This window comes from Coregonus clupeaformis, chromosome 16 (assembly GCF_020615455.1).
Source record: "Coregonus clupeaformis isolate EN_2021a chromosome 16, ASM2061545v1, whole genome shotgun sequence".
NCBI classification, from domain to species: domain Eukaryota; kingdom Metazoa; phylum Chordata; class Actinopteri; order Salmoniformes; family Salmonidae; genus Coregonus; species Coregonus clupeaformis.
In genome coordinates, this window is record NC_059207.1 from 21,744,323 (window position 1) to 21,770,951 (window position 26,629).

Genomic DNA, 26,629 nt, shown 5'->3' on the forward strand with positions numbered 1-26,629 from the left:
CTGGTTTTTCTCCAGGATAATGCAGACATTTGTTCCTGGTTTTTCTCCAGGATAATGCAGACATTTGTTCCTTGTTTCTCTCCAGGATAATGCAGACATTTGTTCCTTGTTTCTCTCCAGGATAATGCAGACATTTGTTCCTGGTTTTTCTCCAGGATAATGCAGACATTTGTTCCTTGTTTCTCTCCAGGATAATGCAGACATTTGTTCCTTGTTTCTCTCCAGGATAATGCAGACATTTGTCACCCAGCAGTGGAAACACCAAAGTGAGGAGAAACTAAACTCCCTTCACAACAAAAACAAGAACAAGAAGAAGGTCAAATCTCCCCTCCACATCTTCTCAACCCTCCGCAGGTCAGAGAACATCATAGCACTGTCATTTTCACAGCACTGACATTTGATGTCTAACAGAAGTAGGGTTGCAAAATGCAGGTAACTTTCCCAAAATTCACTGGTTTTCTAGAAATCCTGCTTGGAAGATTCCCGGGATCAGGAGGGAATAAGCAGGAAATACTGAATCCTCCAACCAGGAAATACTGAATCCTCCAACCAGGAAATACTGAATCCTCCAACCAGGAAATACTGAATCCTCCAACCAGGAAATACTGAATCCTCCAACCAGGAAATACTGAATCCTCCAACCAGGATTTCTGGAAAACCTCTGAAGTTGCCTGAATTTTTCAACCCTAAACAGAAGTATTGATATGAACCCGTCTGTCACTATAATTAAACTACAGACAATTATTGTCCCTTACCACATAGGCACTTACTGTATCTGAAAAGGATCAGATAGGTATGATATGGTATGATATTGGTATGGTAGTAGCTCCACCTTGCTCTCTGATTGGTTAGGCAGAATTGAGCCTGGGTTTACTGTCTTCGTTCCCCCCGTTTGTGTACATTGGACAATAAAGTTATCTTAATCTTTTCCCCAGATCTCCCAGCTACCCGCCTCCCGGCTCTGTCAAGAGCAAGAAGAAGCCGAAGCCGGAACAAGATGGCGTCTCTAAATCCCACCGCCTGCTCCGTCAGACATGCTCCAGCACCATCAAACAGCAGGTTGAGGCAGAGGTCCCTGGGACCAAGACCACCCACCGTCTCCTTGGCCACTCCCTGTCTAGCGCAGACCCCCGTATGGATCACGGAGGAGGGCCCTGCGCCGGACCCCTGCCCCTCAAACCCCTCCGCATCCTGGGCAGGCCCTGCTCGGCTGTGGTCAAACCGGAGGACCTCCGCCCCGCTCCCCACAAGCTCCTGCCTCGCTCGTGCTCCGGCGACCCCCGCTGTGAGCACACTGGTGGGGGAGGAGGTGGTGGTGGGATGGGCCTGCGTGGTGGAGGAGGTAGTCTTGGAGGTGGTTTGAAGCACCACAGGCTGCTCAGTAGGTCGTGCTCTGGTTCTATCAGGACGGAGGAGCTGGATGGACTGAAACACCACCACCTGCTCAGCAGGTAAGATGTGATAATACGAAAAAGAGAGGGTGATGACATCTGCCAAATACACCTCAACAACAAAAGTATTTTAGAATGCATTGGTGCTCTTTTTATTAGAGGAAATAGCAATAGAAAAATAGTTTTGTTGTTGCAGTCTTTTTGGGAGATTGTTATCACCCTTTTGTAATGGCTTTACCCAGATGAGAAACCGCATTCCATAGAAGCCTATGGTAGCGCCTGAACTGTAATCCGCCAAAGGAAAAATGTGTTTAATAAATAAACAGACAAACCTCATAAATTCCTCCATGTTACTGCAGGTCCTAATACCTCATCAATACATGTGACTCCATGTTACTGCAGGTCCTAATACCTCATCAATACATGTGACTCCATGTTACTGCAGGTCCTAATACCTCATCAATACATGTGACTCCATGTTACTGCAGGTCCTAATACCTCATCAATACATGTGACTCCATGTTACTGCAGGTCCTAATACCTCATCAATACATGTGACTCCATGTTACTGCAGGTCCTAATACCTCATCAATACATGTGACTCCATGTTAATGCAGGTCCTAATACCTCATCAATACATGTGACTCCATGTTACTGCAGGTCCTAATACCTCATCAATACATGTGACTCCATGTTACTGCAGGTCCTAATACCTCATCAATACATGTGACTCCATGTTAATGCAGGTCCTAATACCTCATCAATACATGTGACTCCATGTTACTGCAGGTCCTAATACCTCATCAATGCATGTGACTCCATGTTAATGCAGGTCCTAATACCTCATCAATACATGTGACTCCATGTTACTGCAGGTCCTAATACCTCATCAATACATGTGACTCCATGTTACTGCAGGTCCTAATACCTCATCAATGCATGTGACTCCATGTTACTGCAGGTCCTAATACCTCATCAATACATGTGACTCCATGTTACTGCAGGTCCTAATACCTCATCAATACATGTGACTCCATGTTACTGCAGGTCCTAATACCTCATCAATACATGTGACTCCATGTTACTGCAGGTCCTAATACCTCATCAATACATGTGACTCCATGTTACTGCAGGTCCTAATACCTCATCAATACATGTGACTCCATGTTACTGCAGGTCCTAATACCTCATCAATACATGTGACTCCATGTTACTGCAGGTCCTAATACCTCATCAATACATGTGACTCCATGTTACTGCAGGTCCTAATACCTCATCAATACATGTGACTCCATGTTACTGCAGGTCCTAATACCTCATCAATACATGTGACTCCATGTTACTGCAGGTCCTAATACCTCATCAATACATGTGACTCCATGTTACTGCAGGTCCTAATACCTCATCAATACATGTGACTCCATGTTACTGCAGGTCCTAATACCTCATCAATACATGTGACTCCATGTTACTGCAGGTCCTAATGCCTCATCAATACATGTGACTCCATGTTACTGCAGGTCCTAATACCTCATCAATACATGTGACTCCATGTTACTGCAGGTCCTAATACCTCATCAATACATGTGACTCCATGTTACTGCAGGTCCTAATACCTCATCAATACATGTGACTCCATGTTACTGCAGGTCCTACTCCAGCAGTACCAAGATGGGCAAGGCTGTGGACATCTTCAAGGACTCTGTTTCTCCAACCGAGGGGAGGCGTCTCTCTCTTACCTCAGGGCTCATCGGGATCCTCGCCCCCTCGCTTGCCACGCCACCACCGGTCAGTAAGGCAGCTCGTGATTGGTTGATCGTGATTGGTTGGCTGTCAGTAGTCCTCTCACGATTGGTTGATCGTTATTTGTCATATTGGAAACATGAATTGTTAACCCATTTTGGTGCACAGACATGTAAAATAATATAATAATTTATAGAAATAAACCTGGTTTAACTCATATCATATCTGATGATTATTAAACAGCCCTCTCTTCCTCTACAGCCAAACAATGGGGCCAAGTCTATACCGATAAGAGACAGAGGCTTCCTTGTTCAGGTAAATACTGCCGACAATACATACTGTACACTACGGGGGGAGGGGAGGGATAAATGTGTATTTGTGTAGTGTCTGTTGGTTTGCGTTTTTTGTTTGTGTTGTCAACTATTAACCTTTAGCTGTGAAGGCTTTGGGAAAGCCACCCCCATAATACGGTTTGATCCAGTGAGATGTGTTATGGCGTGTTGTCTCTTCAGACCATGGAGTACGCTGAGCAGAGGACTCCGGTCCTGAATGAGTTCTGTGTGGTGTGTGACGAACCACACGTGTTCCTGAACGGACCCATGCTCCGAGTGAGTACACACACACACCAGACGCAGACACACACGGTACGCCTAGGGCCAAAACAGTCTACTGGACGTCCTAATGATATGACTATAGATCACTGTCCTGAGTCCTAATGATATGACTATAGATCACTGTCCTGAGTCCTAATGATATGACTATAGATCACTGTCCTGAGTCCTAATGATATGACTATAGATCACTGTCCTGAGTCCTAATGATATGACTATAGATCACTGTCCTGAGTCCTAATGATATGACTATAGATCACTGTCCTGAGTCCTAATGATATGACTATAGATCACTGTCCTGAGTCCTAATGATATGACTATAGATCACTGTCCTGAGTCCTAATGATATGACTATAGATCACTGTCCTGAGTCCTAATGATATGACTATAGATCACTGTCCTGAGTCCTAATGATATGACTATAGATCATTGTCCTGAGTCCTAATGATATGACTATAGATCATTGTCCTGAGTCCTAATGAAATGACTATAGATCACTGTCCTGAGTCCTAATGATATGACTATAGATCACTGTCCTGAGTCCTAATGATATGACTATAGATCACTGTCCTGAGTCCTAATGATATGACTATAGATCACTGTCCTGAGTCCTAATGAAATGACTATAGATCATTGTCCTGAGTCCTAATGAAATGACTATAGATCACTGTCCTGAGTCCTAATGATATGACTATAGATCACTGTCCTGAGTCCTAATGATATGACTATAGATCACTGTCCTGAGTCCTAATGATATGACTATAGATCATTGTCCTGAGTCCTAATGATATGACTATAGATCACTGTCCTGAGTCCTAATGATATGACTATAGATCACTGTCCTGAGTCCTAATGATATGACTATAGATCACTGTCCTGAGTCCTAATGATATGACTATAGATCATTGTCCTGAGTCCTAATGATATGACTATAGATCACTGTCCTGAGTCCTAATGATATGACTATAGATCACTGTCCTGAGTCCTAATGATAGGACTATAGATCACTGTCCTGAGTCCTAATGGTATGACTATAGATCACTGTCCTGAGTCCTAATGATATGACTATAGATCATTGTCCTGAGTCCTAATGATATGACTATAGATCACTGTCCTGAGTCATAATGAAATCACTATAGATCATTGTCCTGAGTCCTAATGATATGACTATAGATCACTGTCCTGAGTCCTAATGATAGGACTATAGATCACTGTCCTGAGTCCTAATGATATGACTATAGATCATTGTCCTGAGTCCTAATGATATGACTATAGATCACTGTCCTGAGTCCTAATGATAGGACTATAGATCATTGTCCTGAGTCCTAATGATATGACTATAGATCACTGTCCTGAGTCCTAATGATAGGACTATAGATCACTGTCCTGAGTCCTAATGATATGACTATAGATCACTGTCCTGAGTCCTAATGATATGACTATAGATCATTGTCCTGAGTCCTAATGATATGACTATAGATCATTGTCCTGAGTCCTAATGATATGACTATAGATCATTGTCCTGAGTCCTAATGATATGACTATAGATCACTGTCCTGAGTCCTAATGATATGACTATAGATCATTGTCCTGAGTCCTAATGATATGACTATAGATTATTGTCCTGAGTCCTAATGATATGACTATAGATCACTGTCCTGAGTCCTAATGATATGACTATAGATCATTGTCCTGAGTCCTAATGATATGACTATAGATCACTGTAGTAACCCCAGATCAACATGATACCGTCCAGGTACCTGTAGTAACCTGCATGTTACGCAGTCCTCAGTTACCTGTGTCCAGGCTTTGTGTTGTGTTAGCAGCAGTTCTGAGTCCATTACTTCACTGTGTCCGGGCTTTGTGTTGTGTTAGCAGCAGTTCTGAGTCCATTACTTCACTGTGTCCGGGCTTTGTGTTGTGTTAGCAGCAGTTCTGAGTCCATTACTCCACTGTGTCCGGGCTTTGTGTTGTGTTAGCAGCAGTTCTGAGTCCATTACTCCACTGTGTCCATACTGTCCAGGCTCTGTGTTGTGTTGAGTCCCTGACTGTGGCGTGTGTCTGCCTCATTTAATCCAAAACGACCTTGTCGCAAATGAGCAGCACAACCCATTCATTACAATCTAATCTAAATGAATTAGATGGGGAAGATATGGTATAAGGAAAGCCAGATATCCTTCTTAATGATCTGATCCCATTAATATGGTGTGTGTGTGTGTGTGTGTGTGTGTGTGTGTGTGTGTGTGTGTGTGTGTGTGTGTGTGTGTGTGTGTGTGTGTGTGTGTGTGTGTGTGTGTGTGTGTCGTCGTCGTCGTCGTCCCCCCCCCCCAGCCCACAGTGTGTGAGCGGGAGCTGTGTGTGTTTGCCTTTCAAACACTGGGGGTGATGAACGAGGCAGCCGACGAGATCGCCACAGGAGCTCAGGTACACCACCACCCCCCACCCCCACCTCCCATACACACATACACACACGCACGCACGCACGCACGCACGCACGCACGCACACACACACACACACACACACACACACACACACACACACACACACACACACACACACACACACACACACACACACACACACACACACACACACACACACACACACACACACACACACACACACACACACACACACACACACGCCCACGCACGGTTTAGCCACTCCATTCTGTTTTCTAGGTGGTGGATCTGTTGGTGTCCATGTGCAGGTCGGCTCTAGAGTCGCCCAGGAAAGTGGTCATCTTTGAGCCATATCCCTCCGTGGTGGATCCGTGTGACTCCCAGGCACTGGCCTTCAACCCAAGGGTACAGGGCAATAAGCTCATTATTATCATATACCGTAAGGCACAGGCCCCTCGAAAAATTTACTTCAAGATTTATAAGGCTAAGGTGTTGTCTTGATAGAAAACCATTGACTTGAATACCCAGAGGACTGTTGCTGTTTTTGTTGATTCCTGCTGAATTTCACTCTCCTTTTTAAAGTGGTACAGGACTGCCAATGATACAGTACACTGCTGCCTGGGAGACTGGAGACTAGAAGATGAGGTTTTGATGATGATGATGATGATGATGATTGTGGTTCGTTTCAGAAAAAGGACTATGACCGAGTGATGAGAACCCTTGACAGCCTTACATCTATCAGAGAAATGTCCCAGGTAACTGGATGGAGACTTCCCATTTACTGTTGAGGGCAATGTCACCTTACGGCATGATTCAAGACATAACGTCATCATCTTATATAGCATTATAGAGCCTTTTGGCAATGTCAACTTATAGCGTTATTGTACAATGTTCAGCATCTACAACACATACGCACACACACACACACACACACACACACACACACACACACACACACACACATGCACATAAACACACACACACACACACACACACACACACACACGCACACACACACACACACGCACACACGCACACATACGCCACACACACACACACACACACACACACACGCGCACACACACACACACACACACACGCACACACGCACACGCACACACGCACACATGCACATAAACACACACATACACACACACACACACACACACACACACACATGCACATAAACACACATACAGACACACGCGCACACACACACACGTAGCAGCGTAACAAAAGAGGATGTTTGATTGATTTTCACTGCATTTCTCTCCTAATTCGCCATGGCTCTGCCATGCTTCCTATGTAGCTGTTTTCATTGCATTTCTCTCCTAATTCGCCATGGCTCTGCTTCCTATGTAGCTGTGTGTTCTTAAGCCAGCAGAGTTAAATAACCCTAGTTAGAAGGTCCTTGTATCTCTACAGGCACCTTACCTGGAGGTCAAGAGGCAGATGGACAAGCATGATCCTTTAGCTCACCCTTTACTGCAATGGTAAGAAAAACCTTAATGCAATGGTAAGAAACCCCTTACTGCAATGGTAAGAAAAACCTTAATGCAATTTTTTACATTTACATTTACGTCATTTAGCAGACGCTCTTATCCAGAGCGACATACAAATTGGTGCATTCACCTTACGATAGCCAGTGGGATAACCACTTTACAATATATATATATATATACAGTGGGGGAAAAAAGTATTTAGTCAGCCAACAATTGTGCAAGTTCTCCCACTTAAAAAGATGAGAGAGGCCTGTACATTTCATCATAGGTACACGTCAACTATGACAGACAAATTGAGAATTTTTTTCTCCAGAAAATCACATTGTAGGATTTTTAATGAATTTATTTGCTAATTATGGTGGAAAATAAGTATTTGGTCACCTACAAACAAGCAAGATTTCTGGCTCTCACAGACCTGTAACTTCTTCTTTAAGAGGCTCCTCTGTCCTCCACTCGTTACCTGTATTAATGGCACCTGTTTGAACTTGTTATCAGTATAAAAGACACCTGTCCACAACCTCAAACAGTCACACTCCAAACTCCACTATGGCCAAGACCAAAGAGCTGTCAAAGGACACCAGAAACAAAATTGTAGACCTGCACCAGGCTGGGAAGACTGAATCTGCAATAGGTAAGCAGCTTGGTTTGAAGAAATCAACTGTGGGAGCAATTATTAGGAAATGGAAGACATACAAGACCACTGATAATCTCCCTCAATCTGGGGCTCCACGCAAGATCTCACCCCGTGGGGTCAAACTGATCACAAGAACGGTGAGCAAAAATCCCAGAACCACATGGGGGGACCTAGTGAATGACCTGCAGAGAGCTGGGACCAAAGTAACAAAGCCTACCATCAGTAACACACTACGCTGCCAGGGACTCAAATCCTGCAGTGCCAGACGTGTCCCCCTGCTTAAGCCAGTACATGTCCAGGCCCGTCTGAAGTTTGCTAGAGTGCATTTGGATGATCCAGAAGAGGATTGGGAGAATGTCATATGGTCAGATGAAACCAAAATATAACTTTTTGGTAAAAACTCAACTCGTCGTGTTTGGAGGACAAAGAATGCTGAGTTGCATCCAAAGAACACCATACCTACTGTGAAGCATGGGGGTGGAAACATCATGCTTTGGGGCTGTTTTTCTGCAAAGGGACCAGGACGACTGATCCGTGTAAAGGAAAGAATGAATGGGGCCATGTATCGTGAGATTTTGAGTGAAAACCTCCTTCCATCAGCGAGGGCATTGAAGATGAAACGTGGCTGGGTCTTTCAGCATGACAATGATCCCAAACACACTGCCCGGGCAACGAAGGAGTGGCTTCGTAAGAAGCATTTCAAGGTCCTGGAGTGGCCTAGCCAGTCTCCAGATCTCAACCCCATAGAAAATCTTTGGAGGGAGTTGAAAGTCCGTGTTGCCCAGCGACAGCCCCAAAACATCACTGCTCTAGAGGAGATCTGCATGGAGGAATGGGCCAAAATACCAGCAACAGTGTGTGAAAACCTTGTGAAGACTTACAGAAAACGTTTGACCTGTGTCATTGCCAACAAAGGGTATATAACAAAGTATTGAGAAACTTTTGTTATTGACCAAATACTTATTTTCCACCATAATTTGCAAATAAATTCATTAAAAATCCTACAATGTGATTTTCTGGAGAAAAAAAAATCTCAATTTGTCTGTCATAGTTGACGTGTACCTATGATGAAAATTACAGGCCTCTCTCATCTTTTTAAGTGGGAGAACTTGCACAATTGGTGGCTGACTAAATACTTTTTTCCCCCCACTGTATATAGTATTTTTTTTGGGGGGGGGTGGGGTAGAAGGATGACTTTATCCTATCCCAGGTATTCCTTAAAGAGGTGGGGTTTCAAGTGTCTCCGGAAGGTGGTGAGTGACTCCGCTGTCCTGGCGTCGTGAGGGAGCTTGTTCCACCATTGTGGTGCCAGAGCAGCGAACAGTTTTGACTGGGCTGAGCGGGAACTATGCTTCCGCAGAGGTAGGGGGGCCAGCAGGCCAGAGGTGGATGACCGCAATGCCCTCGTTTGGGTGTAGGGACTGATCAGAGCCTGAAGGTACGGAGGTGCCGTTCCCCTCACAGCTCCGTAGGCAAGCACCATGGTCTTGTAGCAGATGCGAGCTTCAACTGGAAGCCAGTTGCAATGATAAGAAACTCCTTACTTGTATGATAAGTAATACCTTACTGCAATGATAAGTAATACCTTACTGCAATGATAAGTAACTCCCTTCCTTCTTTGGTAAGAAAAACCTTATTGCAATGGAAAGAAACCCATTCCTTCTTTCTCCTCCCCTAAACCAACAACACAGCCTTCAATTCAGTCAACACAATCAGTAAAAAGTGACGGTTGGTCTCGCATCCATCCAACCTCATCCTGACTTAGCATTTTCTACCATTGTGTACCATTGCTCTTATATTTTCAACATTTTTACATTTGAGTCATTTAGCAGATGCTCTTATCCAGAGCGACTTACAGGAGCAATTAGGGTTAAGTGCCTTGCTCAAGGGCACCTTTTGGTCACTGGCACAATGCTCTTACCCACTAAGCTACCTGCGGCCCACCTACCATTGTGTACCATTGTTCTTATATTTTCCACCATTGTGTACCATTGTTCTTATATTTTCCACCATTGTGTACCATTGTTCTTATATTTTCCACCATTGTGTACCATTGTTCTTATATTTTCCACCATTGTGTACCATTGTTCTTATATTTTCCACCATTGTGTACCATTGTTCTTATATTTTCCACCATTGTGTACCATTGTTCTTATATTTTCCACCATTGTGTACCATTGTTCTTATATTTTCCACCATTGTGTACCATTGTTCTTATATTTTCCACCATTGTGTACCATTGTTCTTATATTTTCCACCATTGTGTACCATTGTTCTTATATTTTCCACCATTGTGTACCATTGTTCTTATATTTTCCACCATTGTGTACCATTGTTCTTATATTTTCCACCATTGTGTACCATTGTTCTTATATTTTCCACCATTGTGTACCATTGTTCTTATATTTTCCACCATTGTGTACCATTGTTCTTATATTTTCCACCATTGTGTACCATTGAGACCTTACCATCCCATTCCAGGCCTATTGTAGAGCAGTCAGAAATACTGGCTGTCACATTGAATGTACACAGACAAACTATGACATTACATAATATAGATGGATACATTTGACCAGAAATACTTTAAGAAATGAGGTGATGGGAATCTCAATGGTCAATGAATGGAGGACTGTATTATGCCCCGCCCAGAAGACTGTGGACCAATCGCGTTCACGTTGTCACGCTGCGTCACGCGGTTGCTAAGCTAATTGCCACGCGATCCCTTCTAAAAGTCAGGGTATGAGCACAGAATGCGCCACGCGGTCCAGTGTACACAATGGGTGTCAATACGAATCCAATGGAGTTCCCATCTGATTTGACCACCACAGAAACAGTGTGATTGACAGTTACAGAAATACACAACCACAGTCAAGCTGCTGGAAATGTTCTATTGCAAAGTGTTAATGTCTGGACTCCAGAGTAACCACTTTCTTTCTCTCCCCCCTTCTCCCCCCCCCACCACCCCCCCAGGGTGATATCCAGCAACAGATCACACATCGTCAAACTTCCAGTCACCAGAGTGAGTTTTTATATTCCATTCAATACAACTTTATGTACCTCCTCAGGGGCAATTAAGGATTTTAAATGATTGAAATGGTGTTGTTTGTCCTTTTAAGAGAAGATTAGATAAATACTATAACTGAAAATTGAATTCAAATACTGAGCTATATTGTATGTTCAAAACAAAATTGGAAAATATATTATTTTACACTAATACAATTGCTCAGAGAAAGAGATATTGTTTAAGAAGTTAATCTTTTTTTTATAAAAAAGAAAAGGGTCAAAATTATTGGCACCCCTGTTTTTAAAACCTTTCAATACCTCAGCTGGTGAGGATAACAGCACTGAGCCTTTTTCAACAACAAAAAATATGAGATTGGAGAACACATTAGGAGGGATCTAAGACCATTCTTACATACAGAGTCCTTCCAGATCCTTGAAATCCTTCGTCTGCGCTTATGGACTGCCCTCTTCAATTTAAACCACAGGTTTTCAATGGGGTTTACGGCCGGAGACTGAGATGGCCATTGCAAAATGTTGATTTTGCAAAATGCCAATTAACAATTTCTTTGTGGATTTTGATGTGTGCTTTGTTGATTGTCTTGCTGGAAAAATCCACTTGCAGCCAAGTTTCAGCCTCCTGGCGGAGGTAATCAGGTTTTTTAGCTAAAATGACCTTGTACCGGGTAAAGTTCGTGATTACATTTACATTTTAGTCATTTAGCAGACGCTCTTATCCAGAGCGACTTACAGTTAGTGCATACATTATTTTATTATTTTCATACTGGCCCCCCCGTGGGAATTGAACCCACAACCCTGGCGTTGCAAACACCATGCTCTACCAACTGAGCTACATCCCTGCCGGCCATTCCCTCCCCTACCCTGGACGACGCTGGGCCAATTGTGCGCCGCCCCATGGGTCTCCCGGTCGCGGCCGGCTACAACAGAGCCTGGATTCGAACCAGGATCTCTAGTGGCACAGCTAGCACTGCGATGCAGTGCCTTAGACCACTGCGCCACTCGGGAATATGCCTTTGACCTTTAACAAGGGCCCCAGGACCAGTGGAAGCGAAATAGCCCCATAACATCAAAGATCCACCACCATATTTTACTGTAGGGTATGGGGTTATTTTCGGCTTATGCGTTCTCATTTCAACGCCAAAATCAAATTTGATTGGAACACAATAAAATGTGATTTGATTTGATTTGGTGTGCGTTGCCAAAGAGCTCTATGTTCATGTCATCTGACCAGAGCACCGGTTCCAATCCAAGTGCCAACGCCGTTTAGCAAACTCCAGGCGGTGCTATGGTCAGATTTAAATGAAAATAGAGCTCTTTGGCCATGCACACCAGTGGTGGGTTTGGTGTCAAAATGTGAATGCATAAGCAGAAAATAACCCCATACCTACTGTAAAATATGGTGGGGGGGAGGGAGGGGCAATTGAATTAGTATAACATAATATAATTTCCCAATTTACTTGAGGATACAATATAGCTCAGTATTTGAATCATTTATTTTATCCTGTACTTTTTGGCCATTTTTATACAATAGTGTCAAACCCGACTGTATGTTTGCATCCCAAATGGTACCCTGTTCCCTATATAGTGCACTACTTTAGACCAGAGAATGGCACCCTATTCCCTATATAGTGCACTACTTTAGACCAGAGAATGGCACCCTGTTCCCTATATAGTGCACTACTTTAGACCAGAGAATGGCACCCTATTCCCTATATAGTGCACTACTTTAGACCAGAGAATGGCACCCTATTCCCTATAGTGCACTACTTTAGACCAGAGAATGGCACCCTATTCCCTATATAGTGCACTACTTTAGACCAGAGAATGGCACCCTATTCCCTATATAGTGCACTACTTTAGACCAGAGAATGGCACCCTATTCCCTATATAGTGCACTACTTTAGACCAGAGAATGGCACCCTATTCCCTATATAGTGCACTACTTTAGACCAGAGAATGGCATCCTGTTCCCTATATAGTGCACTAATTGTGATATAGGGTGCCATTTGGGATGCATCCTGTAAGTGATGAGTCTCTCACGTGCGTCTCCCGTCTCTCTGTCCCGACTGCAGCAACTGAGGTTCATGCACACGCCGCACCAGTTTCTTCTCCTCAGCAGTCCTCCTGCCAAAGAGTCCAACTTCCGAGCTGCCAAGACCCTCTTTGGAAGTACCTTCGCTTTCCAGTATGAATGTTTTATTTATTTTCCATCTACCAACAGCTACACATCAGCCCCACGCTCGTGAAGTTCACACAACGCACAATGTTTTTACTATTTTAATCTCACATTTACAACTGTTTTGTTTTCAGAGTGACTTTGCTCTTTTTAGTGGAGGAATAGGTAACACTTTACATAAAGCGTGTGTGTATAATGCATTATGATGCAGTTATTAAATGCTTTGGAGGATTTGAGTGACACCTTTTATGATATATTTTAATAATTTTCTCTCCTCAGTGGCTCTCACATAGAGAATTGGCACTCCATTTTGAGGAATGGTTTGGTGGTTGCATCCAACACAAGACTTCAGGTAAAACATTTTTTTTTTAAACATCTGAGGAGGTATACACTGTGTTTATCAACCTTTTAAAGGGACAAACTGTGATTTCAACTGCCTGACCTTGAGACTAGCTTGTTTGGTAAACTGTGGGGTGGGGCTGAGGAAATGTGACCCATAACCGTTCAAGGATACACTGTGCTTATCAACCTAACACCTAACACCTATTTGCTGCAATCCACATTTACCATAAATATTTTATATACAGTATATTGCATATTGCATGAGAAAGTGGAACTGACAGCGTTTTAACTACTTTGCATAATATGAAACAAACAGACAATCATAGTATCAGTGAAAAATATCTAATTCCCAGTTTGTGCTACGAAAACAACTTCATAAGAGGTTTTAAAAATAGGTTCTATTTGACTTAAAATTCCATGACGTACACTAAGGCATTGTCGGCAGAATAGATGGATGCAGTTCAATGCATGAATCATATAGCTAATTCACCAGTACATTTCTTGGTAGTCCAACAAATATTTGCTATCAGGTTGTAAATCACAGCTGGCCCGGTGCATTGTCTGCTGCCTCCACCCGTTTGGGATGCACTGTTTCAGTTTCAATCACTCAATATTTTGGATAAAAACGGACAAATGTAACTAAGGCTGGGAATGTCAATACAATCAAACTAGCAACTGCAACGACCACACAAGTCAGTCATAACGTACCTAATAGACTAGCTTATCTATTCATGTAGCTATTTATTTAGCCATTTAAAAAACACAGAGTCTAACGTTAGCTAGCTAACTAGCTAGCTGCTGGGAGGATGTCATGTCATTGGAGGAGTGGGTGAGTGGCCGACGTTTGGCGAATGTGTTCTAATGATCTAAAGTGGCGCTGTTGCAACTGCCTGTAAACACACAGTCCAGTTCAAAGTGAATGGTGGCAGGCCCGTGTGGCAAATGCCTTATTTGCATATAGGCCTACTGTAGCTCTGATTGGTTAATGGTGCAGCGGTCTGTGTCTAGTCCGGTCCTGGACAAGACTGACATGTTTTATTTACTGCAGTGTCTACTAATTGTCCAAACGCACGGCCGCATTCCCACTCTATATTGCTATTGAATTTTCACAAATGCCTTACTATACGTCATACCCAAACATTCTATGAAAGTATGAAAATGTGAAAATGACCATATCTCAGAATAACAAAGGCATCATATTCTTCCTGTTTTTATGAGTAGATTTTTAATAAGATTTCATGTTGCTAAGACGCTGTCATTTCCACTTTAAAGGCCTCTAATAGTTAGGTTACTGTATCTCTCTGTCTGCAGCTCCATGGTGCCATCTATGGGAGTGGAATCTATCTCAGCCCAATGTCAAGCATATCCTTTGGTTACTCAGGTAACTAGTGGAATCTGTCTCAGCCCAGTGTCAAGCATATCCTTTGGTAACTCAGGTAACTAGTGGAATCTGTCTCAGCCTAGTGTCAAGCATATCCTTTGGTTACTCAGGTAACTAGTGGAATCTGTCTCAGCCTAGTGTCAAGCATATCCTTTGGTAACTCAGGTAACTAGTGGAATCTGTCTCAGCCTAGTGTCAAGCATATCCTTTGGTAACTCAGGTAACTAGTGGAATCTGTCTCAGCCCAGTGTCAAGCATATCCTTTGGTAACTCAGGTAACTAGTCTCGGATGGAGCAACAGCACTAGGTCAGGGATTAATGACCGATTCTCTTGGTAATTTTGAGAAAGGGAAAACAAATTGTTCTGGAAGGGTCCTCTTCAGACCAACAACTCTCCTAACAAATCGCGAGCCAGACATGCCAGAACGTTGCGATTCGAAAACCAATGTTTACAGGCAAAACCTTTTGCAGTGGTTTTAGTGAAGGTAGTTGATTTAAACTAGCCACTAGCGAAATGCACTCATGACGTTGAATACGTACCGACGTGTAAGTCGGAACATTGGCACATTGTGGAATTCAACCCGTCTGTCTAGAGCGACTACTGCCTGGTATCCAGAAAACCAATCAGTCTGTCACAGGAACTTTGGAATAAATGTGTATATGTGAAATTCATTACAAATAGAGTGTGTTTCAGTCTGCTATCAGAGTAAGTAAAGCTACAAAATAACAGTTGGCAAATCTGCAATTTTTACTGAAAGACTCTGCAGTATTTGAGCGAAACCAAGACAGTGTGTGGCTGACATTTTCTGTCTGCAAAATGAGGTCAAGAAGGTGCAATATTCCAAAGTTGTTTTGGATGAATTGCCATTCTGTGTTATTTATCAAATGTAATGGTTGTGTTAGATGAATTTCAGTTCTGTTTATTTAAAATGTAGTGGTTGTTTTAGATTAATTATCTTTATGTCCGTTTATAAAATGTAATTGTTGTTTTTGATGAATAACCGCTCTGTCTATTTAAAATATAATGATTGTTTTTGATGAGTAATCGTTTTGTCTTTTTTTAAATGTAATGGTTGTTTTGGATTGATTGCCGTTTTGTCTATTTAAAATGTAATAGTTGTTTAAAAATAGACAAAATGTTTCCAGCTCGTGATCATTTCTAACATTGATCTTTCTCTCCATTTTAGGGATGAACAAAAAGCAGCAGAAAGTTGCTTCAAACCAAACTGCTACAAACAAGACCAATTTACATTTGCAGGTTAGCATGATGACATTCACACTTTTGCAAGGTGTTGATGAAACCGGGGTGAAATTGAATATTCTGGGGAAAATGAACATTTTATTCACTAGAGTTGTGTCCTTTTGCAGTCAACAAAGAAAGGACAGCAGCCCCAGTTTTTGCAAAGTCGGAACCTAAAGTGCATAGCCTTATGTGAAGGTACGTATGTGTTCTGGGCTGGGGTCGTCACTAGCTTCTATACTCCTATGAGAACGGCGCCGGAGGAGATGGCTGCCGTTTTACGGGCTCCTAACCAATTGTGCTATTTTGTGTGTGTTTTTTTCTCGCATTATTTGTAACTTATTTTGTACATAATGTTTCTGCCACCGTCTCTTATCACCGAAAAGAGCTTCTGGATATCAGAACAGCGATTACTCACCTCGAACTGGTAGAATATTTTTTTTAGTTAACGAGTTGGACGCGAAGGATTTACTGCTGACACCAGGCCCATTAACCCCGTCATTCGCATGAAGAAGAGACGCCGATACAGGGGGACGCAGGTCCGGGTGCCTTGTGGGTAACCCGCCTCTACCACCTGGTCCTCTGTAGCTCAGCTGGTAGAGCACGGCGCTTGTAACGCCAGGGTAGTGGGTTCGATCCCCGGGACCACCCCCATACGTAAAAATGTATGCGCACATGACTGTAAGTCGCTTTGGATAAAAGCGTCTGCTAAATGGCATATTATTATTATCTGTCCTATTGGCCAATGTGCAATCATTGGAGAATTAACTGGATGAGCTCCGTACAAGACTATCCTACCAACGGGACATTAAAAACTGTAATATCTTTCACCGAGTCGTGGCTGAACGACGACATGGATAATATACAGTTGGCTGGGTTTTCTGTGCATCGGCAAGACAGAACAGCTACGTCTGGTAAGACAAGGGGTGGCGGTCTGTGTCTATTTGTCAATAACAGCTGGTGCATGAAATCTAATGTTAAGGAAGTCTCTAGGTTTTGCTCACCTGAGGTAGAGTATCTCATGATGACCTGTAGACCACACTATTTACCAAGAGAGTTTTCATCTATATTTTTCGTAGCTGTCTATTTACCACCACAAACCAATGCTGGCATTAAGACTGCACTCAATGAGCTGTATAAGGCCATAAGCAAACAAGAAAATGCTCATCCAGAGGCGGCGCTCCTAGTGGCCGGGGACTTTAATGCAGGGAAACTTAAATCCGTTCTACCTAATTTCTACCAGCATGTTACATGTGCAACCAGAGGAAAAAAAACTCTAGACCACCTTTACTCCACACACAGAGACACATACAAAGCTCTCCCTCGCCCTCCATTTGGAAAATCTGACCATAATTCTATCCTCCTGATTCCTACTTACAAGCAAAAACGAAAGCAGGAAGCACCAGTGACTCGGTTAATACAGAAGTGGTCAGATGACGCAGATGCTAAGCTACAGGACTGTTTTGCTAGCACAGACTGGAACATGTTCCGGGATTCATCCGATGGCATTGAGGAGTACACCACCTCAGTCACCGGCTTCATCAATAAGTGCATCGATGACGTCGTCACCACAGTGATTGTACGTACATATCCCAACCAGAAGCCATGGATTACAGGCAACATCCGCACTGAGCTAAAGGGTAGAGCTGCCGCTTTCAAGGAGCGGGACTCTAACCCGGACGCTTATAAGAAATCCTGCTATGCCCTCCGACGAACCATCAAACAGGCAAAGCATCAATACAGGACTAAGATTGAATTGAATCCTACTAAACCGGCTCCGAAGCTCGTCGGATGTGGCAGGGCTTGCGAACTATTAAGGACTACAAAGGGAAGCCCAGCCGCGAGCTGCCCAGTGACACGAGACTACCAGATGAGCTAAATTACTTCTATGTGCGCTTCGAGGCAAGCAACACTGAAGCATGCATGAGAGCACCAGCTGTTCCGGACGACTCTGTGATCACGCTCTCCATAGCTAATGTGAGAAAGACCTTTAAACAGGTCAACATTCACAAGTTTGCAGGGCCAGACTGATTACCAGGACTTGTACTCCGAGCATGCGCTGACCAACTAGCAAGTGTCTTCACTGACATTTTCAACCTGTCCCTGACCGAGTCTGTAATACCTACATGTTTCAAGCATAGTCCCTGTACCCAAGAACACCAAGGTAACCTGCCTAAATGACTACCGACCCGTAGCACTCACGTCTGTAGCCATGAAGTGCTTTGAAAGGCTTGTCATGGCTCACATCAACACCATCATCCCAGAAACCCTAGACCCACTCCAATTTGCATACCGCCCCAACAGATCCACAGATGACACAATCTCTATTGCACTCCACACTGCCCTTTCCCACCTGGACAAAAGGAACACCTACAGTTGAAGTCGGAAGTTTAGCTACACTTAGGTTGGAGTCATTAAAATTCGTTTTTCAACCACTCCACAAATTTCTTGTTAACAAACTATAGTTTTGGCAAGTCGGTTAGGACATCTACTTTGTGCATGACAACAAGTAATTTTTCCAACAATTGTTTACAGACAGATTATTTCACTTAAAATTCACTGTATCACAATTCCAGTGGGTCAGAAGTTTATATACACTAAGTTGACTGTGCCTTTAAACAGCTTGGAAAATTCCAGAAAGTGATGTCATGGCTTTAGAAGCTTCTCATTGGCAAATTGACATAATTTTAGTCAATTGGAGGTGTACCTGTGGATGTATTTCAAGGCCTACCTTCAAACTCAGTGCCTCTTTGCTTGACATCATGGGAAAATGAAAAGAAATCAGCCAAGACCTCAGAAAAAAGATTGTAGACCTCCACAAGTCTGGTTCATCCTTGGGAGCAATTTCCAAAAGCCTGAAGGTACCACGTTCATCTGTACAAACAATAGTACGCAAGTATAAACACCATGGGACCACGCAGCTGTCATACCGCTCAGGAAGGAGACGCGTTCTGTCTCCTAGAGATGAACGTACTTTGGTGCAAATCAATCCCAGAACAACAGCAAAGGACCTTGTGAAGATGCTGGAGGAAACAGGTACAAAAGTATATATATCCACAGTCGACATAACCTGAAAGGCCGCTCAGCAAGGAAGAAGCCACTGCTCCAAAACCGCGATAAAAAAGCCAGACTACAGTTTGCAACTGCACATGGGGACAAAGATCGTACTTTTTGGAGAAATGTCCTCTGGTCTGATTAAACAAAAATAGAACTGTTTGGCCATAATGACCATCGTTATGTTTGGAGGAAAAAGGGGGGCCATCCCAACCGTGAAGCACTGGGGTGGCAGCATCATGCTGTGGGGGTGCTTTGCTGCAGGAGGGACTGGTGCACTTCACAAAATAGATAGCATCATGAGGAAGGGAAATGATGTGGATATATTGAAGCAACATCTCAAGACATCAGTCAGGAAGTTAAAGCTTGGTCTCAAATGGGTCTTCCAAATGGACAATGACCCCAAGCATACTTCCAAAGATGTGGAAAAATGGCTTAAGGACAACAAAGTCAAGGTATTGGAGTTGCCATCATAAAGCTCTGACCTCAAGCCTATAGAACATTTGTGGGCAGAACTGAAAAAGCGTGTGCGAGCAAGGAGGCCTACAAACCTGACTCAGTTACACCAGCTCTGTCAGGAGGAATGGGCCAAAATTCACCCAACTTATTGTGGGAAGCTTGTGGAAGTCTACTTGAAACGTTTGACCCAAGTTAAAAAATATAAAGGCAATGCTACCAAATACTAATTGAGTGTATGTAAACTTCTGACCAACTGGGAATGTGATGAAAGAAATAAAAGCTGAAATAAATCATTCTCTCTAATATTATTCTGACATTTCACATTCTTAAAATAAAGTGGTGATCCTAACTGACCTAAGACGGGACATTTTTACTAGGATTAAATGTCAGGAATTGTGAAAAACTGAGTTTAAATGTATCTGGCTAAGGTGTATGTAAGCTTCCGACTTCAACTGTATGTGAGAATGCTATTCATTGACTACATCTCAGTGTTCAACATCATAATGCCCTCAAAGCTCATCACTAAGCTAAGGATCCTGGGACTAACCACCTTCCTCTGCAACTGAATCCTGGACTTCCTGACGGGCCGCCCCCAGGTGGTAAGGTTAGGTTAACACATCTGCCACGCTGATCCTCAACACGGGGGCCCCTCAGGGGTGCGTGCTCAGTCCCCTCCTGTACTCCCTGTTCACCCATGACTGCATGGCCAAGCATGACTCCAACACCATCATTAAGTTTGCTGACGACACAACGGTGGTAGGCCTGATCACCGACAACGATGAGGTCAGAGACCTGGCAGTGAGGTGCCAGGACAACTACCTCTCCCTCAACGTGATTAAGACAAAGGAGGTGATCGTGGACTACAGGAAACGGAGGGCCGAGCACACCCGCATTCTCATCGACGGGGCTGTTGTGGAGCAGGTTGAGAGCTTCAAGTTCCTTGGTATCCACATCACCAACAAACTAACATGGTCCAAACACACCAAGACAGTCGTGACAAGGGCACGACAAAGCCTATTCCCCCTCAGGAGACTGAAAAGATTTGGCATGGGTCCTCAGATCCTCAAAAAGTTCTACAGCTGCACCATCGAGAGCATCCTGACTGTTTGCATAACCGCCTGGAATGGCAACAGCTCGGCCTCCGACCGCAAGGCGCTATAGAGGGTAGTGCGTATGGCCAGTACATCATTGGGGCCAAGCTTCCTGCCATCCAGGACCTCTATACCAGGCGGTGTCAGAGGAAGGCCCTAAAAATTGCCAAAGACTCCAGCCACTGTAGTCATAGACTGTTCTCTCTGCTACCACACGGCAAGCGGTACCGGAGCGCCAAGTCTAGGTCCAAAAGGCTTCTTAACAGCTTCTACCCCCAAGCCATAAGACTGCTGAACAGCTAATCAAATGGCTACCCGGACTATTTGCATTGACCCCCCCACCCTTTTTACGCTGCTGCTACTCGCTGTTTATTATCTATGCATAGTCACTTTAACCCTACCTACATGTACATATTACCTCGACTAACCTGTGCCCCCACACATTGACTCGGTACCGGTACCCCCTGTATATATAGCCTCGTTATTGTTATTTTATTGTTGCTCTTTTATTAATTTTCTTTACTGTAGTTTTTTTGTAAATATTTTCTTAACTCTTATTTTTCTTAAAACTGCATTGTTGGTTAAAGGGGCATGTGACAAATACATTTTTATTTATTTGACAAAGTCATAAATCCCACACATTTTTAAAATGGATCTTCTTAAAATTCGATTTTAAAACTAACCCTAACCTTAACCAAACTGCTAACCTTACGCTTAACGCTAACCTGAAATGAAGACCAAAAAGCTATTTTCTGGTGCCAATTTTGACTTTGTGGCGGGGGAATCTGACTTTGTGGCTGTGGAATCTTACTTTGTGGCTTTTGAAGCTAGTGGCTGGAGCAACCACAGAACAACAATGGAGATGTATTAACTGATAACAAACTCAGCAAAAAAAGAAACGTCCTCTCACTGTCAACTGCGTTTATTTTCAGCAAACTTAACATGTGTAAATATTTGTATGAACATAACAAGATTCAACAACTGAGACATAAACTGAACAAGTTCCACAGACATGTGACTAACAGAAATGGAATAATGTGTCCCTGAACAAAGGGGGGGTTAAAATAAAAAGTAACAGTCAGTATCTGGTGTGGCCACCAGCTGCATTAAGAACTGCAGTGCATCTCCTCCTCATGGACTGCACCAGATGTGCCAGTTCTTGCTGTGAGATGTTACCCCACTCTTCCACCAAGGCACCTGCAAGTTCCCAGACATTTCTGGGGGGAATGGCCCTAGCCCTCACCCTCCGATCCAACAGGTCCCAGACGTGCTCAATGGGATTGAGATCCGGGCTCTTCGCTGGCCATGGCAGAACCCTGACATTCCTATCTTGCAGGAAATCGCACACAGAACGAGCAGTATAGCTGGTGGCATTGTCATGCTGGAGGGTCATGTCAGGATGAGCCTGCAGGAAGGGTACCACATGAGGGAGGAGGATGTCTTCCCTGTAACGCACAGCGTTGAGATTGCCTGCAATGACAACAAGCTCAGTCCGATGATGCTGTGACACACCGCCCCAGACCATGACGGACCCTCCACCTCCAAATCAATCCCGCTCCAGAGTACAGGCCTCGGTGTAAAGCTCATTACTTCGACGATAAACGCGAATCCGACCATCACCCCTGGTGAGACAAAACCGCGACTCGTCAGTGAAGAGCACTTTTTGCCAGTCCTGTCTGGTCCAGCGACGGTGGATTTGTGCCCATAGGCGACGTTGTTGCCGGTGATGTCTGGTGAGGACCTGCCTTACAACATTCCTACAAGCCTTCAGTCCAGCCTCTCTCAGCCTATTGCGGACAGTCTGAGCACTGATGGAGGGATTGTGCGTTTCTGGTGTAACTCGGGCAGTTGTTGTTGCCATCCTGTACCTGTCCCGCAAGTGTGATGTTCGGATGTACCGATCCTGTGCAGGTGTTGTTACACGTGGTCTGCCACTGCGAGGACGATCAGCTGTCCATCCTGTCTCCCTGTAGCGCTGTCTTAGGCGTCTCACAGTACGGACATTACAATTTATTGCCCTGGCCACATCTGCAGTCCTCATGCCTCCTTGCAGCATGCCTAAGGCACGTTCACACAGATGAGCAGGGACCCTGGGTATCTTTCTTTTGGTGTTTTTCAGAGTCAGTAGAAAGGCCTCTTTAGTGTCCTAAGTTTTCATAACTGTGACCTTAATTGCCTACCGTCTGTAAGCTGTTAGTGTCTTAACGACCGTTCCACAGGTGCATGTTCATTAATTGTTTATGGTTCATTGAACAAAAATGGTAAACAGTGTTTAAACCCTTTTACAATGAAGATCTGTGAAGTTATTTGGGATTTTACGAATTATCTTTGAAAGACAGGGTCCTGAAAAAGGGACGCTTCTTTTTTTGCTGAGTTTATATGTGAACTAAATAATATGTCCTTCTCCTTCTCTTCCAGTCATCACGTCCCCAGACCTGCACAAACATGGAGACATCTGGGTCGTCCCAAACACCGACCACGTCTGTACACGCTTCTTCTTCGTGTAAGTATACGACCACGTCTGTACACGCTTCTTCTTCGTGTAAGTATATGACCACCTCTGTACACGCTTCTTCTTCGTGTAAGTATACGACCACGTCTGTACACGCTTCTTCTTCGTGTAAGTATACGACCACGTCTGTACACGCTTCTTCTTCGTGTAAGTATACGACCACGTCTGTACACGCTTCTTCTTCGTGTAAGTATACGATCACATCTGTACACGCTTCTTCTTCGAGTAAGTATACGACCACATCTGTACACGCTTCTTCTTCGTGTAAGTATACGATCACATCTGTACACGCTTCTTCTTCGTGTAAGTATACGACCACATCTGTACACGCTTCTTCTTCGAGTAAGTATACGACCACATCTGTACACGCTTCTTCTTCGTGTAAGTATACGACCACGTCTGTACACGCTTCTTCTTCGAGTAAGTAGTAAAGACATGACAGTGTTCAGACAGACAGTGGTGTTAAATTCATAAAAGCAAACTTTCTGTATTTCCTTTCGACAAAGCCAAAGAGATCTCAATAATATATTTGATATTACAAGTGAACATTTCAACTTTATCTCAGTTGAATAGCTGGAGTTCCAACTGTGAATATGTTCTGATCACAGGGTTGGTAGTACTGAGGCGTGATATTATTGTGTGTTTCTTCTGATCCAGTTATGAAGATGGCCAGGTGGGAGATACGAGCATCAACACACAAGACGCTGGCATCCATCGCGAGATCCTACGAGTCATCGGCAACCAGACCGCCACGGGATGAACCTCACTGAAATGGAAATGTCCTTCCAGTAATACAGCTGCCTCCACCTCTCCTCAAAGCTGGATTTTTTGAGCTGCGGAAGCCCGTCGTAACAAGTGTTTTTCCGACCAATGCAGAGAACACATCAATTAACTTAGCAAAAGTTTGAAATCTTCAAGGAAATAGCTACAGTGTTTTTAACCTTGGTGAAACCAACAACACATATTTACAACTGCAACACAGCAAAACCCTTTAGGGAAGAACACATTTTGCTAAGTTTATAAATACTATGGAGAGTCCTGTTTTTCTGAAGACACGGTACGTCTCTGTTTGACTGATTTGGTGAATATTTTGAGACTTCTTGCTAGTAGATGTGGGACCTTTTCAGGAAAAATAACGATTTGTTCCCTTCCTGTCTATCGGACCTTGTTTACTATAAAAGAGTTGTACCTTTTTAAAATACAATGTACTTTGTGTACACTGAAGGTGTTAATATGCACTTTATTTTTCTTAATGTCATATATTTGTTCCAACAACTGGGTCATAATCTAAAAAACTAAAAAAGCCTTTTTCCACTTGATTATTTTAAAATTAAACAAAAAAAATTAGTTGTATTCTTTTCGACGGTGGCGTACTATATTGGTAACCATTCCATGTAGACCGAAGGACACAGCAATATATTGAGTAGAATAGACACAAAGGCCAGGTTTCAATCAGGACTGCGGAAGATCCGCGTTATAGCGAAATTCACATAGAAATGTGTGTTACAGATCTGTCATTCTCATTGAAAGCAAGTCTAAGAAGCGGTAGATCTGCTCTATGTGAGCTATTTCTATGCTTCCCGTCGTTAAGTTTCGTTTTTTGCGTCTCTTACTTTCGGTTTTGTACACCAGCTTCAAACAGCTGAAAATATAATATTTTTGGTTATGGGAAAATATATTTCACAGCAGTTTAAATGGTACAATGATTCTCTACACTAAACTTACTTGTTTTGTCACATAAACTGAAATTAATAGTAATAATAATATGCCATTTATCAGACGCTTTTATCCAAAGTGACTTACAGTCATGCGTGCATAAATTTTTTACGTATGGGTGGTCCCGGGGATCGAACCCACTACCCTGGCGTTACAAGCGCCGTGCTCTACCCATTGAGCGTCAGAGGACCACCATTAAGCAAGCTATTAGAATTTTAGCAACCAGGAAATGACAGAGCGATTTCTGCATAGTGCACCTTTTTGAAGGTAATTTCCCATTGAGCCGACATCTGCAGAAGGCCTTCTCCTCGACCGCGGTAACGTTGCCTTTAAATGGTGCATGGCCCTTTAAGGGCCGATTGGATTGAATCCGACCCTAAGTGTAAGAGCTTTCACTGAGATGTCATCAAACATGAGCAGAAATGTATGCTGTGTTAATTTAGGAAGTAGATCAGTTTTCCTTCACATATCATACCGGGAAATGTATATATTGGTTGCTTCTCCTTTTAATAGGGGGTCTACTGGTTTACAATGGCAAAGACTTTTGACTCCAGTCAAGAATAGATACATTTTACAGTATTGATATGATCCATCTGCCAATTCATAAGTTCCGCACACTTAGCACTCACAACCTATTTAAAAAAAGCAATTCAGTATTAAAACATTTCAGATTGATCTTTATACTTTGATTAGAAAAATATGGTTGGGTGTGGATGTATAATCGGAGCCCCAATTTAAAGAACATTTAAAAGCGGTTCCTTTTGTTAGGGGGGGGTGGGGGGGGGGATATATATACATACTAAGCATTGGTGTTTGCTGCTTGTTGTTATGTTTCTGTGCTTTTTAAAGACCAATCAGATCTCAGCTTTGCTTTTAAAGACCAATCAGATCTCAGCTGTGCTTTTAAAGACCAATCAGATCTCAGCTGTGCTTTTAAAGACCAATCAGATCTCAGCTGTGCTTTTAAAGACCAATCTGAGCTCAGATACTACCCCTTTGTGTTCACTGTAAATGATATATTTCTAAGGAAATTATGTTGGTTTAAAGTATACATTGATATTGTTCTATTAGGACACCAACCCCTCTGTACATGATACACAAGTCTTAAGTTTCCCCAAAAAACATTACTGTAAGTCACAGGTCATATTTCTTGAATGTTATTGTTTTATCACTAATGATTTTACAGTTTAAATATATTTCAAGTTATTGTAACAAATATAGGTAAATAAATACATTTACATAATTTAGCAGACGCTTCTTTCCAGAGCGACTTACAGGAGCAATTACGGTTAAGTGCCTTGCTCAAGGGCACATCGGCAGATCTTTTTCACCTAGTTGGCTCAGGGATTCGAA

General features: G+C 43.1%; 1 protein-coding gene across 4 annotated transcripts in view; it reads left to right on the forward strand.

Annotated features, from left to right (window-relative positions):
* The window catches only part of parp8 (poly (ADP-ribose) polymerase family, member 8), a 78,163-nt gene that overhangs the window by 38,438 nt on the left and 13,096 nt on the right, over positions 1–26,629 (forward strand). The window contains exons 11-27 of one of the 4 annotated variants that reach the window (XM_041900372.2): positions 226–354; positions 936–1,451; positions 3,041–3,179; positions 3,396–3,449; positions 3,647–3,742; positions 6,077–6,169; positions 6,428–6,553; positions 6,838–6,903; positions 7,553–7,641; positions 11,255–11,303; positions 13,378–13,490; positions 13,761–13,833; positions 15,135–15,204; positions 16,392–16,462; positions 16,573–16,642; positions 23,467–23,551; positions 24,218–25,116. In XM_041900372.2, coding sequence (XP_041756306.2) covers positions 226–354; positions 936–1,451; positions 3,041–3,179; positions 3,396–3,449; positions 3,647–3,742; positions 6,077–6,169; positions 6,428–6,553; positions 6,838–6,903; positions 7,553–7,641; positions 11,255–11,303; positions 13,378–13,490; positions 13,761–13,833; positions 15,135–15,204; positions 16,392–16,462; positions 16,573–16,642; positions 23,467–23,551; positions 24,218–24,320 — 1,942 coding nt within the window. In that variant the 3' untranslated portion in view covers positions 24,321–25,116. Of the gene's footprint in view, positions 1–225; positions 355–935; positions 1,452–3,040; positions 3,180–3,395; positions 3,450–3,646; positions 3,743–6,076; positions 6,170–6,427; positions 6,554–6,837; positions 6,904–7,552; positions 7,642–11,254; positions 11,304–13,377; positions 13,491–13,760; positions 13,834–15,134; positions 15,205–16,391; positions 16,463–16,572; positions 16,643–23,466; positions 23,552–24,217; positions 25,117–26,629 lie in introns of those variants that run through there. The other 3 variants (XM_041900373.2, XM_041900374.2, XR_006003721.2) reach the window with 3 other exon arrangements.